At 39.6% G+C, this 17,006-nt stretch overlaps 2 protein-coding genes across 2 annotated transcripts in view; one reads left to right on the top strand and one right to left on the bottom strand.

The window, feature by feature from the left end:
* Positions 1-4,340, bottom strand: part of col4a3 (collagen, type IV, alpha 3) — a 41,720-nt gene extending 37,380 nt beyond the window's left edge. Inside the window, exon 1 of the mRNA XM_058413209.1 lies at positions 4,201-4,340. Within this exon, the coding sequence (XP_058269192.1) occupies positions 4,201-4,260 (60 nt within the window). The 5' untranslated portion in view covers positions 4,261-4,340. The remainder of the gene's footprint in view (positions 1-4,200) is intronic.
* Positions 4,341-4,572: 232 nt separating this feature from the next.
* Positions 4,573-17,006, top strand: part of col4a4 (collagen, type IV, alpha 4) — a 43,163-nt gene continuing 30,729 nt past the window's right edge. Inside the window, exons 1-3 of the mRNA XM_058413356.1 lie at positions 4,573-4,712; positions 5,829-5,980; positions 6,232-6,274. Of these exons, the coding sequence (XP_058269339.1) occupies positions 5,937-5,980; positions 6,232-6,274 (87 nt within the window). The 5' untranslated portion in view covers positions 4,573-4,712; positions 5,829-5,936. The remainder of the gene's footprint in view (positions 4,713-5,828; positions 5,981-6,231; positions 6,275-17,006) is intronic.

The raw sequence follows: 17,006 nt of genomic DNA, 5'->3' as shown, positions 1-17,006 counted from the left end.
CCTTATCTCCTCTCTACCATCATTCGTCTGTGAAGCCTTGCGTGTCTCACCTGTCCGCGGACAATAGGTCTGTGGTTCCATCAATTTCCACCTGCATGTTACTGAATCATTTGGGTTTAGTTTAAGGATTCTTTTTGTGGATTTGTCCATTCGAGTGATGATGTCTGATGATTTCACACAACAGGGAGCAAACCTGGTGAAGGTGAAGGAGCTTCCAGAGCAATGTTCTCCAAGAACTTTTAACCATATATTCCAGATGTAATATTTAGACATATCAATACAGTGCTAGCACAAGCTGAAGGATATGTACATATCTCAGTGCAGAGCGAACGACATGTGAGGGATTAAAATGTGTAAGTCACAGCAGATCTCCAAGAAAGGACAAGAGAAAGAAGGAGAAGGCGCATTAGTGATAGATAGTTGAACAAATAAAAGGTAAAAGGTGCTAGTCGATAGAAAGAGGCTCTGAAAAGATGAAACTTAGCTTTCTATTCAGGAGAGAGAGAGAGAGAGAGAGAGAGAAATTTACAAGTTCAGGCTTACACCAAACCGGGTCATAAACTGGGCATGTGTCCATATATTTTCTTGTGATGTCACATAATCAGTAACTTTTCACTGGAGTAACAAACAAATTACTAATCACTAAAATCACTAATAACACATATTTCATTAGAAACATACTGGTTTTTCTTTAAGCAGACAATTTATCATTTTTTCCCCATAAGTCATTAATAAAAGCTGTAGAAATCTCTATATTAGAATGTATTTATTAAAGGCTACATAATAAACCTGAGCTGAGATTTCAGAGGCTGATTTTATTGTATAAAATAAGAGCCCAACTATATGAGTGTCATTTGTCCATCAATCACCAAGCATCTTCTGCTCCTCTCTGGAAAAAGGCAGCACTACAGTAATTATGCTTTTAAATTCCTGAACTTGACAAGTACTGACAAAAAACAAAAATCATTCAGACATGTAGATGCACTTCCCCTGACAAGCAAGTGGTAGAAAGGAAATTGCTTCAGACTCGGCTGAAAGTCATCAGCAGTTCTACATGACATATTTTATTGATTGAACACTAGCCTGGAGCCACGACGCTTGTAATATATTCACTCCGTCTACAAATACTGCAGTATGGTGGACTAATGATGAGTCGACATAATCGAGTTTTTTACCCAGTATCATTTACTCACCCAGCTGTAACCATGTACAGTAAGACTGAATAGACTTTCTAGAACCTAATACACTTCTGAAGCATTTTGATCATAAACCTGGATGGCTACATTACCCATCAGCCTCTGCTGAGGTGATCATGTCCACCTGAGTGACACTGATGTCTAACTACTAACATGTTCTGCTGTGTTTTGTTCAGTTCTTGTGCTTCTAGTTCATCATGTTTCTGTTGCTCCTATTAAAGCTGCATCTGCACTGTATGGCTTCTATCCACCTCCAAGTCCAGTTTGAGACGGAGTGCTAGACCTTAAAACCAACAAATCCTGATGCAGCTTGACCCTGATCGATGCCCTCCTGGACCAGTTGGAGGAAAGACTTTTTTTAATAACTGTTTTTAGTTGAGGGCATAGCCATCTGATCAGCCGAACACATGCAGAGGATTTATAGTTTTACTCAAGTCAGAGGCTGAAGCGATGACCATCAAGTAATGTTCACGTAAGAGGCGGATATGACAGTCTCACTAGCCATGTTCAATTCTGTGGTCAATCAGACGGCCTCTCAAACTAGAAGATGGGGAGAAGGCCTCAAAGCCACACCCACCCAAGGCAGGCAGGGTTTCTCATGTCCAATACGCTTCGACCCCTGACTTTGGCGAGGACAATTGCCACTTTCCTTACATGCCAGGAATCCTATTACTAAATTGGCATGCTATACAACACCTACCATTGCAATTTTTTTTGACATCTTTGCCCATTTTTATTTATTTATTTTTGAAGATTATCCAAAGCAAGCTGTGTAATTACACATGCCAATGAATCCTCACAGGACAGTGCATGGTTCATGCACACAGAGGAACTCATTATTGGTTGCATGGATTTGTACAAACACTGAAAGCTGTTAAACATTGTTGTGGGCTGATGCACAATTTAAGAACTGGTGGTGAAATGAAGTTGAATATTGGTATAATGCTTCTTGGTGCTAATCTGGATTTTGAATGATGCCTAGATTACTTTTAGAAAACATGGCTGCCATCAGCCAATCAGCTTTCAGTGTTCTTGGAACCTGGGTGAGCTGACAGATGTCTATGACTGGCTACCGTTGCCAATTTTATACAGCTTATTCACTGCTTTGGTCTCTCAGTGTAAAAATGAGCTTGCATTCGCATGGCTATGCTACTGTAACTTCATAAAAACCCTCAGCCCAACACACCCAGCATGCCATACACACTCCCACACACATACTGTATGTACACCAACAGCACCAGCTACCATCGACTCTGACTTCCTGCAGCTTGGCATGTCAGGCCTCAGTCAGAGCCAGGCTGAATAAATCACGCAGAAAGAAAAACACAGCATTAAACTCATGTCAGTGTTCAGAGAAAACCCAGAGTCAACAGCCAGGGCAGGACAATGAGCTGAACTGAGGCTAAAATCACACATGTGGGATTAGAAGATTAGCAGGAAAAGGGGTGGTGAAAGGAGATGAGAAAATACGAGCGGAGTTTGAATTGGGAGTTTGGTAATTCTATGCAAAGTATTAATGACTATAATTATGATGATGATTCCTTGGACCAACTTTCCTCACTTGCCTTTAATTAATTCCCACTACAGTTGCTAGTGTGAACAGAGTAAGTGGTAGGTGTGGTTTAGCAGACTGGTTGTGTTTCAATCCAAGAATTGCGACCTCGATAGTCCCTCTATCTAAATGAATAAATGTTATATTTGAAAAGTTATCCAATCAGGATGGGGGGGTGGGGTTTAAAGGCATGCTAAGGTATTCATTTCACAGCTAGCATTGCCAGACATGTGCAATAACTATCCAGCAGTTTAACAGTTCTCTTCTCAGATTATATTGGGGTTAAGTGCATTACAGAAGCAGCCAGAAGGCATCAACCGGGATGAAATGTGTACAACGATTTCACTACGAAGGCAAAACAGACGTCCGTGTCATCTGTAGCTCGCTGGGTTGTTTGAAGTGGTGCCTGTAAATGTTTTATGACTCGAGTGTCTGTTACTCTCAGGAAACGTAAGTTAAGACAAGTCATGCCTTCCAACAAATCACCTGCAACAGTCAGGCATGAAAATGATGGATGTGTTAAATGATGTTTCCTGCTTCTTCCTGACATTCTTTCTTATTTGATATGTGAGTGAAGGAATTGTTTTTTTCTTAACATTCCTTTAGCATTCCTTCCTCAGGGACAGCACCTGAGATCGAAACTAATGTGAAGGTCTGTTCATCAACACCGACTAAACTCAGGAGGGTCCATTCCCTTGAAAAACAGCTGCGTTAGAACCAAACAAACTCGAGCTATGAGAAGCTTGAGGGAAAAAAATATCTTCACACTGAACAAGAAGCATTTTTGTGTCAAATCTGCACACCTGGTTATTTATATTTGTCAGAAACGTCGCCCTGTTTCACAGCTTCTGTTGTGTAAATCCTACATCATTAACAACTGGTCTAACATCAAAAATGAATGTGGACCTCCACAGTTTCCAGTTTAAGAGCAATTTAAAAAAAACTGAAGGTACTACAAGTTTATGTAATGAGAAAAATGATTTTAAACAGAACTGTGAAGCAGAAGTGTGAAGCATGGGGGTGGTAGCATCACGCTGTAGATGCCATCCTCTGTGAGAAAGTGAAAAATCGGGTTGCAGTTGAATTTTCTGGAATGGCAATAAGCCAGAAAACGAACTTCTGAAGATGTAACAAAATGGCTTATAAGGCAACACAGTGAAGGTACTGGATTGACACCATCACAAAGCACTGACCTGAAGTGACTGAAATGAAAACACAAGACTGATACTAACAAAGTGTTTGTAACAAATGAAAGGTGTGAATGCATTAATCATTTCTGTATGTAAACTCAGTTGATGTCATGTTTGTTTACACTCCCACGTGCCGTTCACGAGCAATCACATATTACTCACATAATCACGTTATTAACAAAACTTTTTAAACCTCACCGTTCATGGGTATTGCTCCCTATGAAGCGAGCTTTTATTTATTTTTTTCTGTTTGCGTACTCACCTCGGCGTGCGCGAGCGTCACAAATCCGAGGAGCAATATTCCCGAGAGTGTCGCGCGCATTGGAGAGGTTCAGATCGTCTACCCTGCTGCGTCGCTCCAAGGTGAACGCGCGTGTTCCTTTTTTTCACCCTGCACCAAATCAGGTCAGTCCAAAGCGAGCGTGGAGACCTGGCACGTTCGCGGAGATGCCCGGAATATCTCGTGCGTTTGCGTTAATACTGAAGCGCGCGCAATGCGCGTATTCCCAAACGCAACCTGCAAAAAAGAAATGTGGGCAGTACTGGAATTCTGGAAATGAACTTTAATGCCTGTCCACAGTTTAGAAAACTGCTTGCCTATGGTGGCACGGGCTGTGTCAGTGGGAAGTAACTAGTCTGGACAGGTGTGACTTCTGCGTCACATCGGCAATGGGCGACTCTTTTCAGGCTCATTCTTGTCTATGTTCCATGCTCAATGTGTGTTCAATTCAGCGGTGATGTGAAATCGGCGAGCTGCACAGAAACGCAACTCAGGTAAAGCTTAATATTATTATTATTCTCATTATTATTTGCGTGTTCATCTGTATGTGATTATTGAATGCGTCTAGAGTCTTTAGTGCGTTGCATACATGATCAAGAAGCTCTTTCATCTTTCTCTCTCTCTCCATGTCGCTCTCCTGTCTGTTTTTACTGCAAATTAAAACTAAATTATCCGTTTAAAAAAAAATAAAAATAAATGGCAATATAAATATTGCTGCTTGAGTGATATTGTTCACTCCAGGCCTCGTCTCAGCACCTCAGTAGATCTTTCCTTCCTTCCAGCTGCAATGTGCACTAATTATATGAATTATAATACCTAATTAACTACATTATAACCTCTGATTAGTTCTATACACCGTTCAGAGCGCGCCTTTTGCGCATTTGGAGCTGCTGATGAGAACTCCACTTCACTTCCATCTTCCTCCTCATGCAGACGAACAAATCTACTTACAACACGTTTTTACTGGACCTGGAGCTGAGAAAAAAACAAAACACAAAATCTTGTTCTGTCAAGTTATCAGCTGCCAGAACTGGCCTTTCCCAGATGGTCTGCTATTTTTGTATGTTTGTATGTTTGTGTATTACTTGACTAGCTCAAAACTTGTGTGTATATATATATATATATATATATATATATATATATATATATATATATATATATATATATATATATATATATATATATATATATATATATATATATATATATATATATATATATATATATATCAGGCATGTTGGGAAGATGGGCTACCAGTTTAACCAGCTGCTAGCTGCATCATTCTGCAAGGAAATATACACACATCAGTTAGTTCTGATCTACTCATCTGATGATTGGTCAAGCAGCATGTTTATATTTACTGTTTAACCACACTGGGATGTTTCACTGTGTGTATCACTTCCTGTTCCAGAACCATTACTACAAAATTATCACTGGCATGAGATACTTTTCATGAATATGACTTTCGGTGTATAATATGAAAGATTGTCAGGTGAAGATGAAAGTTTTTACCTGCACACTTTTAACAGGAATGTACACCTGGATGTGAGGCAGCTAATCAGGTAGCTGGCATGCTGTAAATTGTAATCTGTATTATCTTTTGCCATCAGGAGTATCACTCTAAAGGCTCAGAGGTTGAGATTTAGCTGCAGCAGTCACCGGCTCATAGGGACTGAGAGGACGTCTCAAACCAGAGCACGCCTTGAGTGGCGGGTGAGATGACACGCCCCCACCGGATCGCCTCGCTCAGCCTCCCACTCTGGTGAGAGTTCACTTTTAATGCTTAATGATTAGTGGTGAGGGTTTATTCATTCCTTCTCAACACCACACCCACAGGACCAATGTTTGATCCCGCACACTCCAGAAGTTATTATTAAATTTTAATGGTCATACATCGATCTGTGCTACAGTAATATTTCAAATACACTGTTCAGTCTGGTGAAGTGCATCTTTCATCTGTATTTAAATAGTATCTGTATTTTCTCAATAGTTATTCTGTCTATTCTCTATCAGGTGGCTATTACTGACACATGTATACAGAGAGGAAGTTCAAGGGGTAAGTCCTTTTTAAAAGAAAACTCCATTCTAAAACTGCACAATGGCCATCTTGGACTATATGACATATTATGGCTGAGACTCTGGTCAGCATTCTACGAGATGATCAGCGCAATGTTGTTGATGATGTTATTAGCATAAAAGTTGAGGCTTTGGATGCTGATCAGATGAGGAGGTGAGAGAGAGAGACTGAATAAAGGATTAAAGCGCTGCTGCATCACTCTGTTTAGGTAGAGATGAAACGGCTGATTCGCTACATTTGTCAAACATCGTTGTGGAACCAAAGTGAAAATAGAAGAAAATGTTCATGAGAAAAAGTGTCAAAAGAGTAATTCAAGGACATGTTACAGTTTTGGCTCCTCAGAGTTTAGACTGATCCCTCACATCTCATATCACTGTATTACAGCTTTACAGAAACTGACACTTTTTTATGCTGGTAGAATTTACAGCTAAATAACTCTGAAAAGATTAAAGTGTTTTATTGCTTTCTGATCATAAAAAATAGCTAGCAGATTCCATGAGATACTGAAAAGTTGGCCTCCTTTATGGATTCAGTAGCATGGAACTTCCTTTTAACTTCAGTGGCACGTGATACACGTGAATTATGAAGACATATGTGAACAAAAGAGAGACTGCCGACAGACTGACGTACAGAGATGTGCAGCATGAAACTTGTGTATGTTTGTGTGTGTGTTTGTGTGTGTGCAAAATCTCAAGCCCTTCTTAGTGGAAATATCTTGAAGGATCTCTGCTGGATAGCTGGATACAGAAGATTGGTTGTGAGGGAAGATAAGCAGATAGGGTGGCGTTCTTTTTCGCAGCAATGCGGACTTGTCTTCTATCAGTATAAACAATATAGTATAGGCTGAGAGGGATTAGGTAAAAGCTCAGAGGGAGAAAAAAAGAAAAACGATGGCTTTTAATGTTGAATAAGAGAAATACCTCGCTTGCAGTACATTCCTAGGTCATGCATTTTATGTGTGTGTGTGTGTGTGTGTGTGTGTGTGGTATGTGTCAGGTGCTGAACATAAAGCTGAACCAAAATCACTGGGTGTCAGAATACAGATGCTGTCAGCGCACACACACACATGCACACTGACTCACACACACACACACACAGAGTATGGTTAGTAATGTAATCTATCTATATATTCATACACACACCATTGTTGAGTTCTCATAGTTATACAGTGTATAATAGTTTATTAATGTGTTTCCATAGTAACCTGCTCCACATAATCTAAAGCTCATATTAAAGTTTCTGTACGGAGATGTTTATTATTTAAGGTTTACAGAAGGAGTCTTCAGTATCAGTGCTTTGGATCTGTCAGTAAGTTTTCTGCCAAAAGGTTTGGAGAAGCTTCAGAGAAGGCTATGGCTTCTGGCTGTGCATATTTTCTGCATTTTGTGAAAAAAAAAAAAAAACACCAGGAAGATAGTGAGGGAAGGATTGCTTATAGCTGCTTTAATATGAGAGAACACCATGTTTGACCTGCAAATGGTCCACTTTAAATAGATTCTTTAAAATATTTACATGATGTTTTTTAGTATTTGGTTTGTCCATTTTTTTCTTTAATGACAGTTTGCAGAATTGAGCTGCATGGACTTCACAAGTTTTTTTTTTTAAACCTGATCCATTTTAGATCAAATTCATCTGTATCTGATCACATGCTTCAAATAGAAGTGATTAGACATGAGGAAAGTTAGACTAACTTACAAAAAGTTACACTAACGCCAATATACGTCTATATCACAATTTCATTTAAATCTAAACAGACCTTGAAACAGTGCTGAATATTGAATAATAAATATTTAAGATAGTGAACTGTCTAATTTACTGTCTTTAAAACAATCTATCAGAGCTGTTGGAGAAATTAACATTCCAAAAAACAAAGCATCTTTTGATGAAATGAAAGAAACTGCTGGAGGAGCACATTATAGGACCTGATGACAGGAAGCATTAAAGCTGTGGAGGTGAAAAAATGTCTGGAGGTATAAGAGACTCCAGAGTGCAGGGTGAACGTGAGAATATTCACGGTGTTCATTCACAGACGAATTCAAGAGAAGAAATGCAGACGATAAAGGACGAGACACAAACCTCCTTGAGAACAGGAACAAGATTCAGACTGGGAAGAAGTACAAAGATGAGTCTAAAGATGTCTGGAGTAAGGCTTTATGGTCAGATGTGGTCCAGATAAATCTTTAGCATCGTGATGGGGAGGAGAAAGAGATGGGATTAAACACACTGTTGCAGAAAACAAGATTTTTTTAAATATACATTAATGTAATGCAGACCCAAGCGTAGTTTATTAGTAGAAAGGATTAAAAGAACATCAAAAATCACAGTGTTTAATTTCAAAGGTGCTGAGAACGTAGCATGAGGCTAGATTTGCCAGGTTTCAGCCTAATTCCTCCAAATGAGCCAAATTGGGCTGTTTTTTTATGACCATTGAATGTTAGAAATAATGTGTAAACTGAAATGTAAAGATATCAGTCCATTCAGTTCTCAACATGATGCTGCACCCCTGGAGTTGGGGGCCTTGCTCAAGGGCCCAATGCTGGCAGCTTGGCAGTGCTGGGCTTGAATCTTGGTCTTCTGGTCATGCGCCTTAAACACTTGAGCTACCACCAAATGTGAGAAAGTTGAAGAGGTGAATACTTTTCACAAGGCACTGCATTTATAGATCATTCTTTACTAATTCTATACATCATTTTCATCCTCATTAAACCATTGAGCAAGCCCTTGCACGCTGTGGATGTGGGTGGGGTCATCCTGGAAGAGGCCACGCCCACTGGGAATAGAAATATTTTAAGATAAAGGTGATCAGTCAGAAGAGCTTTGTACTGATTTGTGGTGATGCATCAGTGTAAATGCAGAATTTCGTAATATGTTGCATCTCACTGATTTTATTGCTTTATTGTTCACATCATGATGTTTTATATTTTATTATATACAGATTATTTTTGCTTTAAGCAGCTCACGACTACGTCCTACTGATGTGAAGCTGGTTATTAGGTTGTGACATTACAGTGTTACCTGCTGTCACATACGTCAGCATATATCACTACTGTATGTGTATGTGTGTGTGTGTGTGTGTACGTGTGCATATATACGTGCACATGTAGAATTTGCTGTTGTTTAGTTATGTCTACTCTGTATCTCTGTGGCATGAGCATACAGGTAAAGCAAGGGATGTGGGAAAGAGAGAGAGATGAACAGATGAAGATGATTACAATGAGAGGGAGGTAAAGTCAAGGTAAATTGGGAATGAAGAAACTGATCAGATTGTCTGTCTGCAGATTTTCTACTGCAGGTTCATTTTATTCTCTGAATTTTTGGCAAATGTGTAACGCAAATTATGGGATTGATCAACATTAGCAATACTGATGTATTGTGCATTAATTTCTGCGTTCAACACATATACAAAGCACCTAGTGGTAGATATAAGCCTAGCATCAGGGATTTTTACATACAGTGAGAGGAAAAGAAGACACTCTACTTCACAATTCTATTAAAAATACACTATATTGCCAAAAGTATTCGCTCACCTGCCTTGACTCGCATATGAACTTAAGTGACATCCCATTCCTAATCCATAGGGTTCAATATGACGTCGGTCCACCCTTTGCAGCTATAACAGCTTCAACTCTTCTGGGAAGGCTGTCCACAAGGTTTAGGAGTGTGTTTATGGGAATTTTTGACCATTCTTCCAGAAGCGCATTTGTGAGGTCACACACTGATGTTGGACGAGAAGGCCTGGCTCTCAGTCTCCGCTCTAATTCATCCCAAATGTGTTCTATCAGGCTGAGGTCAGGACTCTGTGCAGGCCAGTCAAGTTCCTCCACACCAGACTCTGTCATCCATGTCTTTATGGACCTTGCTTTGTGCACTGGTGCACAGTCATGTTGGAAGAGGAAGGGGCCAGCTCCAAACTGTTCCCACAAAGTTGGGAGCATGGAATTGTCCAAAATGTCTTGGTATACTGAAGCATTCAGAGTTCCTTTCACTGGAACTAAGGGGCCAAGCCCAGCTCCTGAAAAACAACCCCACACCATAATCCCCCCTCCACCAAACTTTACACTTGGCACAATGCAGTCAGACAAGTACCGTTCTCCTGGCAACCGCCAAACCCAGACTTGTCCATCAGATTGCCAGATGGAGAAGCGCAATTCGTCATTCCAGAGAACGCGTCTCCACTGCTCTAGACTCCAGTGGCGGCGTGCTTTACACCACTGCATCCGATGCTTTGCATTGCACTTGGTGATGTATGGCTTGGATGCAGCTGCTCGGCCATGGAAACCCATTCCATGAAGCTCTCTGCGCACTGTTCTTGAGCTAATCTGAAGGCCACATGAAGTTTGGAGGTCTGTAGCGACTGACTCTGCAGAAAGTTGGTGACCTCTTCACACTATGCGCCTCAGCATCCGCTGACCCCGCTCCGTCAGTTTACGTGGCCTACCACTTCGTGGCTGAGTTGCTGTCGTTCCCAAACACTTCCACGTTCTTATAATACAGCTGACAGTTGACTGTGGAATATTTAGGAGCGAGGAAATTTCACGACTGGATTTGTTGCACAGGTGGCATCCTATCACAGTTCCACGCTGGAATTCACTGAGCTCCTGAGAGCGACCCATTCTTTCACAAATGTTTGTAAAAACAGTCTGCATGCCTAGGTGCTTGATTTTATACACCTGTAGCCATGGAAGTGATTGGAACACCTGATTCTGATTATTTGGATGGGTGAGCGAATACTTTTGGCAATATAGTGTATGTAAAATATGTATCTTATTTATTCTCCTAACTTCAAGATGGCACCAGTGATGGCTTGCTTTCTTTGTTAAAACATTTTTAAATTTGCTGGATTTTTTAAAATATATTTTATGTTTATTCTTATAGTTTTCATATATTTTTTTTTTAATATTTATGATTCCTTGCTTCATATCTATGCACCAATACACCAAGGCAAATTCCTTGTACATGTAAAACCCACAGCATGCAATAAATCCGAATCTGAATCTGATTCTAACACTATGGGAGATTTTTAAATTATAGCTCATGGGCGTCTAATCAGTTACCAACTTCCCTGTGCTTGAATGTAATTACATATAGTTACCATCAAATAAGATAATTATATGAAATTATATCCGACTGCTGAAGCCACTGTCTGCAAAGAGCAGCGAACATCAGCGAGAATAGGACATACTCATGGTGAAGCATGGTGGCGGAGGCATGGTGCTGTAGAGCTGCTTCTCTTCTGCTTGGACAGAGGTTCTAGTCATGATAGATGGAATCATGGGTAGTGATTTATTTTGGAATAGAACCTGTGTCAGACAAAATTCACCTTCCAAGGCTTATTATCAAAACAATATTTTGAATATTTATTGATATCTTAAGGAGCCAAAGAGATTACAGAAGATCCAATATGGTGTTATTTATAAGCCGAGTCTGCTGTTGGGATTCATAACATTTCTACTTACAGAGAAGTGATTCATAGCTGTTGATTAATGATTGTATTGAAGAATGTTCTGGAAAAATAAAGCATGCCCTCATTGTTGGAGCATCACCAAGGAATTTAGGAATCCACTGGCAGCCTTTTCAGACATCATTGCGTCTTGCATGCAAAAGAGATGTAATGGTAGATATCTGAAAATCTCTTATAGCATCTGGTTGAGCTTGTTCATTGAAGGTAAACAGGACATGCATATGGTTTAAAATGATCAGATGCAGAGCAGCTAGCTAGAGCATCATATGAGCCAGCAGGAGCATGTCTACAGCTAACAGAGAGAGAGAGAGAAAGAGAGAGAGAGAGAGGTCTGTAAAGCATTTGTTTTTTAATGAATAATATTTGAATGAACCTTTTTTTGTTTTGTTACTAACATTAGTGTTATATTATCCAACCCAATATAGCAGTTTTTAAATCATGATAAAATAGAGTATAAATAATAATAGATTAACATTAGATCACCATGATTTGATTAGACCTTCGTTAAACGTCAATGCTGGAATCAGGAACAGTGGGAACTCCACTTCCCAGAGCACACCGTGGCATACTAACATGGCCGCCATGGATGTTATTTCCTGACTCACACTCTCACGATTATTGATCATGAACACAGTCACAATCGAACCCTAAATAAGCAGACGGCAAACTATCACTCAGTGTTTATTACAAGCTGTTTTTTGGGGTTTTTTTTTTAATGCTCACTATTTTCTGGTTCATGAGTTTGTTCTGGTTTCACAATTGTGGCTTGTAGCACAGTTAGTCACTGAGTTTGGGTAGGGTTAGGGGGGCAGGGGGGCAATTTCACATTTTTTTAATTAAAGAGAGATGCATGGAATTAAAGCTGGAGGAACACTCACAGAATTGCAACAAGTTAGGCATCAGTGGACTTTTTTTTTGGTCCGCTGCAATAGAAACAGAAACAGAAATTCACCCATAACTGGTATTATAACTATGACAACATGATTAAACATGACATCATCCCCTTTATGTAATGAGCCTTTAGGTGCAGACATGGAGACACTCACATGGTGTGTCTCTGAGAGGAAAATTAATCCACAGATTGTAGGTTTTGTAGAAAAAGCCTTGGCTCTCCTCTCATTTTAGTCCTGTAATTCTAGCTATTAAAGGATGTTGACAAAAAAAAAAACAGAAAGTGCACAGAGTGAAGGAGGTGTTGGTTAAGGGAAGCCCATGTTTTGGTCACACCTAAAAGACGGCTGAGAGACGAGTGTGCCAGTTTATGTTAATCAGTCGATGTTAATCAGCTCATCTACAGCCCACATAACATCACTGCAAACACTTTAACCATTAGAACCCATGGAAACTCTATCCCTTTGAAATAGCTGCCAGAATTTGTGTGTGTGTGTGTGTGTGTGTTTTACAGTGATGTGATATGCATTAACTTTTATGTGATTTCTAAGTCTGTATAAAACTTACAAATCGTACCCTGATTAAAGCAGTAAAACATTATTACAGAGCTACATTTTTGTGTGTGTGAACATGATGTTGTGTGTTTTATTTATTAAGTTAGATCGGCAGACCCTGCAAATCCCCCCCCCTCTCTTTTGCTCTCTCTCATCATCTTTATCCGGCGTTTGTTGACGTTGGCACAGAGCTTTTCATTTTAAACTTTCATCTTAAAGCTTTTCATTATTCCTGTAATTACTCTTTGTTCTCTGATGAGGCTGATTGCATTGTGTGTGTGTTTGTGTGTGTGTGTGTGTGTGTATTGATTGCTGCTTGTGTTAATGAGTCTTTTTTTCAACTGCACTGTGTTTACCTAGCAGCGGGAAATGATGCAAAACGTGTTTGAAAGTGGATTTTCTTTTCTTTCCATGATGTAAAAGTTTGTGCATTGTGTAGGCGTGGTCTTTAACCTCATGCATCTTGAAAATGATTCACCATATAAAAAGAAGTACAGTATGGTCACTTGGGGGGGGTGTTATTAAGGCTTAGTGTTTAAGGCTTAGAAGCTTCACACCTTCTGGATTGGGGGTTCAGGTCCTGCCTTTCTGTTATGCTCATGCTTTGGGAGTTTCCTCTCGGTACTCTGGTTTTCTTCCCCAGTCCAAAGTCATGTGTTGTTGGCTTGTTGGCATATGTAAATTATTTGTGTGATTGTGTCTTGTACCCAATCCAGGGTGTTGTGCCTTGAGTCCCAGAGATAAGTTCCAGGCTCCCTTTGACCCTGTGTAGGATAAACAGTACAGAAAATGGACTAATGATCTTGGGAGCAGACTCACTGTTAGCAGTTCAGTATGGATATGGTCAGAAACACCTTGCTGATGAGAGAGATCAGAGAAGAATGGCCAAACTGCTAGTATATACAGTAATCACTCAAATAACCATTTTTGGGGCAGTGTTGACTCAAAGACTAAAGCTCTGGGGTACTGATCAGAAGGACAAGCCTGGCAGTGCCAAGCCACCACTGTTGGGCCCTTAATCAAGGCCCTTAACAGTCTCTGCTCCAGGGTGTGCTGTATCATGGCTGTCCCTGTTCTTGGACCCTAGCTTCCTAACAAGCTGGAATGTCTTCTTCTTCTTCTTCTTCTTCTTCTTAACAACCTTCTCAAAATGCACAAAACGTCAGTCCTTAAGGTGGATTGGTTACACCAACAGAAGACATCCTTTTCCAGTCCTGAACATACATGCTCACGTAAAATAGGTGTGGTTTTCTGGAAGACTGGCATCTGATCGCAGAGTTTATCTCTCATGGCCCTTACTGCATTCCCATCTACTTTTCAAAGACAAAACAACCCTCTCCACATCTTTTGCTTTTCTTCATTCTCTTTCTTCCCCCATGCTCTCTTTCATTTTTTTCTTTTCATGTTGATGTTTCTTTATCCCACATGATGCGAGCTCGCAGGTTAGACGACCCCTTTGTGTAATGTCTCGTTTCACTTTAAGGAAAGGCAGTAGAGTGGCAAACTCTTCCAAAGAAAAATGGAGATAGATGAGATAGATGTGCATCAATATTCAGTTCATACATCAATCACCTCTTCTGAAATTTATGGATATTGTGTAGATACATAAGAGAATAAATATTTCAGCTGGAATTGTATAGAGCTTTTAATGGTAGATGTTGTCAAATGATTAAGCCAGAGGGATAGTGGAATGGTAAATCTTCCTAACACAAGGAAGGAACTTTGAGGGGAACCGGACTTCGAATGGAACCCTCAGTGTATCCTCACGTAAAATAGAAAAGAAAAGTCAACCAGTACTGAGTGTATTGGAAGGATGTAAGGAACTTCTTGTGAATAAGAGTCCTGGGATGAGCACAGGAAAGTCTTTATGACTGGGGCAACAGTTCTTACAAATCTCTAGTGTTGGGCAAGAGTGCAAGCTGGGACTTTCACAGGTCTAACTATGACCTATAAATAGATTTACTAAAAGGGAAGACCAAACACTAATATGGACTTGAAGGGACCCCTGGACATCTGAATTCCAGCACTTCAATATCAACAAACTAAAGGATTCGTATCAAAAGAGGGGGGCACCATCAAAACATTTGGCTCACCATAAATCTCTGTGCCAATGAACCCCCAGATCTTCACCTTTCCCTTAGAGAAAATATCCTGACAATACGAATCATCTTTAAGATAACATGAAGTATATAGTAGACAGCCTGTCATCATGGTTCAAGGTACTAATAAAGAATGTGCACTTTTTAAATAATAGATTAAAACTGGGAGCCAATGTAGCATGGATAACATATGAGGCAACATTTCTGGTTGTTGTAAAGACTAGAAGTAGCAAAGGCATGAACTAGTTTTCCTGCATTTTGTCTTGTTATGTTGAAGTTAAGCAGCTAGTGTCGAATACACTTTATTAATCTACAGCTGAAACATATAGCTGTGTGTCATAAGCACAACAGCAGAAGCTTTCATCATGGTTTTGAGAAATCGTACCCACAGGTACAAAACATTGCATAAGAAAAGCTGGTGCCCTAGGACACAGTGTTGTGGAACAACAAAGTTTACTTTTATAGGCATGGAAGACATCACTATGACTGATAATGATCAGTCAGATAAGATCTGAGCCATTCCTTTAAAATATGTCTGTCTAGAAAAGTACAGTGATCTGTGATATCAAAAGTGAGTTTGTGCAACATAAGCAGTAGACATAACCATGGTCAGGGACAGATGTTGGTAATTTACTACTTTAACCAGTATTGTCTATGTTAAGGATGACTGAAAGATTGCTGGAGCTGATTTAGGTGCAATTATAATAAATGTTGCTCTACAAGCAATTCTAGGGTCTTAGAGATCAAGGTTAACAGCTGACAATGGTCAGGCTACTGGTATTTATTTATTTATTTTTATTTATCTAATATTCTTTGCTGCTGTACTAATTAGAAATCTCTAATTATTTTTGTTGTCTTCTCATATGGTGGAACTTTCAGATCTGTGAGTGTGATCATGCTAGCTTTTACCCCCTTTGATGCATTTGCACAGTGAAATGGATATAGTGTACTGTGACTAAAATACATTTTAAATTTAATGTAATAGTGATCAGAGAACACTGCAGTAGTGTGACAGCTTTACAGATCTTTGCTAAATGTCAGGTTTAATTCAAGGCTAAGTCCGCTGTAACAATCCGGCTGATCGGATTATCCAAATTAATATTAAAGACTTCATCAGTTAATAACGTTTCTACTGACGCATATAGATTCAGGTGGCCTGTGAATACTAATGATTGGAAATGACTTTTTCTTTTTGTGGCCTCACTTAACTTAAATTCATACTGCGATTTCTGTGTAGTGCCTAAAGTGTTAGAAATAACTGCAGTGCTACATCCTCTACCAGTTAGCTGAGGGAGGTCTGTATACAGTACCTGGATGCGGTAGCGCTAGCTTCATATAAACATATGTACTCGTCTGGTCTAATGCAGATTTATGTTTAAATGTACTTTAGATGTAAACGATCGAAGGGATTTTTACTATCATCTCATTTTATGTTAATTATAAGAGTTTGAGAATGAGAATTTCTGCTTTTCTGTATGATCATTGCTACAGGAAATGAAAGCAACGCTTACGAAGGTTAAATGATGTTTTTTGCGTGCAGTCACATGTTAATGTATAAATTTTACTGTAATGGTTGTTTATGTGAGCTCATGCAGTGCATGTAGGCAGGGTTTAGTAATTGTGCTTGTTTAAGTTCCAATCAGTCGTTCTTTCCACTGTTGAGTTATGGGGTTGATTGACAAAATGAGTATGAAAAACTGGAACTG

The sequence above is a fragment of the Hemibagrus wyckioides genome, linkage group LG17 (genome assembly GCF_019097595.1).
Source record: "Hemibagrus wyckioides isolate EC202008001 linkage group LG17, SWU_Hwy_1.0, whole genome shotgun sequence".
NCBI lineage: Eukaryota > Metazoa > Chordata > Actinopteri > Siluriformes > Bagridae > Hemibagrus > Hemibagrus wyckioides.
The sequence above is the reverse complement of the archived record's forward strand: the minus strand, read 5'-3'. Positions and strand labels throughout refer to the sequence as shown.